This window comes from Eimeria mitis, genomic scaffold (assembly GCF_000499745.2).
Source record: "Eimeria mitis Houghton genomic scaffold, Emh_scaff4363, whole genome shotgun sequence".
In the NCBI taxonomy this organism is placed as follows: Eukaryota; Apicomplexa; class Conoidasida; order Eucoccidiorida; family Eimeriidae; genus Eimeria; species Eimeria mitis.
The window spans coordinates 1-1,553 of record NW_013572681.1 but is presented as its reverse complement, the minus strand read 5'-3'; the positions used below and the strand labels follow the sequence as shown (position 1 = coordinate 1,553).

Here is a 1,553-nt window from a genome sequence, read left to right as displayed (position 1 = left end):
AAAGCAGCAGCAGCAGCAGAGCTTAATGCTGTCCTCGTACAACAAACAGCCGACATGCAGCAGCAGCAACTGCAGCAGCAGCAGACGCAGCAGCAGCAGCTGCTGCTGCTGCAGCAGCAGAACCAACCCCTCCGTCCATACAACTCGCTGCAGTCCCCAGAAGGAGACGAACCCCCTCCACCGTCTCCCTCAGCATTCTCTCACCCCCACACGGAATCTCCTTCTGCTGCTGCCGCTGCTGCTGCTGCTGCTGCTGCTGCTGCTGCGCTTAACCCCTGCCCAGCAGCAGCAGCAGCAGCTGCAGCAGCAGCAACGGAAAGTGTAACTCGTGCAGAACCTTCTGCGAATTCTGAGGCGCAAGGGGAAACACCAGCAGCGGCAGCAGAGGCAGAAGACACAGCAGCAGCAGCAGCAGCAACAGAACCACCACCATCACCAGCAGCAGCAGCAGCAGCAGCAGCAGCAGCAGCAGGAGTAGCCTCCCCTTCTGGCTTGTCGAGGCCTCATAGTGTGAAGGCGATGCTCTCGGAGATTCGCTGGCAGCAGCAGCGCGCAGAAATAAACCAGATGAACTCTTACACAAAGTTGCAGCTGCAGCTGCAGCTGCAGCAGCAGCAGCAGCAGCAGCAGCAGCAGCAAGAACAGCAGCACGAAGAACAGCAAAAGGCTGTCGTAGGCAGCAAAAGCGAAGGCGCTGTGGAGGAGACACTTGAGGAGGTGAAGCACTCCAGCTCACAGGCCAGCATCAGCAGCAACAGCAGCAACAGCAGCAGCAGCAGCAGCAGCAGCAGCAGCAGCAGCAGCAGCTTTGGGTCTTTTAGTCTTTCTGCGGATTCATTTGCTTTGGGGTGGGGGAGGAGCAGCAGCCGCAAAGACGGAGACAACACAAAGGAAGTGATTGCTTCGCTCCTTAGAAAGGTGAGATACTCTGCTGCTGCTGCTGCTGCTGCTGCTGCTGCTGCTTGGGTGTGTGCTGGTTTCTGTCTCCGAAGCTGTCTCCGCGTTTGTTTGTTTGTCTGTCTTTTATCTCATCGATGTGTCTCCTTTTCTGCCCTTTGTTTGTTTTTGTGTCTCTTTTTATTTTTTTTTGTCTCTTTTGTCTCTGTTTATTTTTTTTGTCTCCCCCTCAGGTTGCTGCTGCTGAGCGCGTCGCCTCCCGGGCGTTTGCTGCTGTGCTGCAGCAGCGCGCCATCTGTGAGGCTCTCGCAGAGGAGCTGAGGGAGCTGACAGAAGCTAAAGACCAGTATGCTGCTGCTGCTGCTGCTGCTGCTGCTGCTGCTTCTGCTGCTGCTGCTGCTGCTGCTGGTGCGGGTGCTGGTGGTGCTGCTGCTGCTACTGGCGTTGCTAGTGGTGCTGTTGCTGCTGCTGCTGCTGCTGCATGCGTTTGTGCGGTAGTGAGACACTGTGTTTCCTGGGTGTTTCCTTTGCTGCTGCTGCATCCAATGTATTGGCAGCAGCAGCAGCAGCAGCAGCAACAGCAGCAACAGCAGCAACAGCAGCAGCAGTATTGGCAGCAGGAGGTGTGTTGGTTGCGTGTATAATATATATATATA

At 56.1% G+C, this 1,553-nt stretch overlaps 1 protein-coding gene across 1 annotated transcript; it reads left to right on the top strand.

Moving 5' to 3' along the window:
- Positions 1-54: 54 nt before the first annotated feature.
- On the top strand, positions 55-1,541 carry EMH_0074550 (uncharacterized protein; the record flags this gene model as incomplete). The annotated part of the gene is made up of 2 exons (XM_013499481.1): positions 55-918; positions 1,131-1,541. The coding sequence occupies 2 exons, from the start codon at positions 55-57 to the stop codon at positions 1,539-1,541; spliced, it is 1,275 nt and encodes a 424-aa protein (XP_013354935.1).
- Between the last annotated feature and the right edge of the window lie 12 nt (positions 1,542-1,553).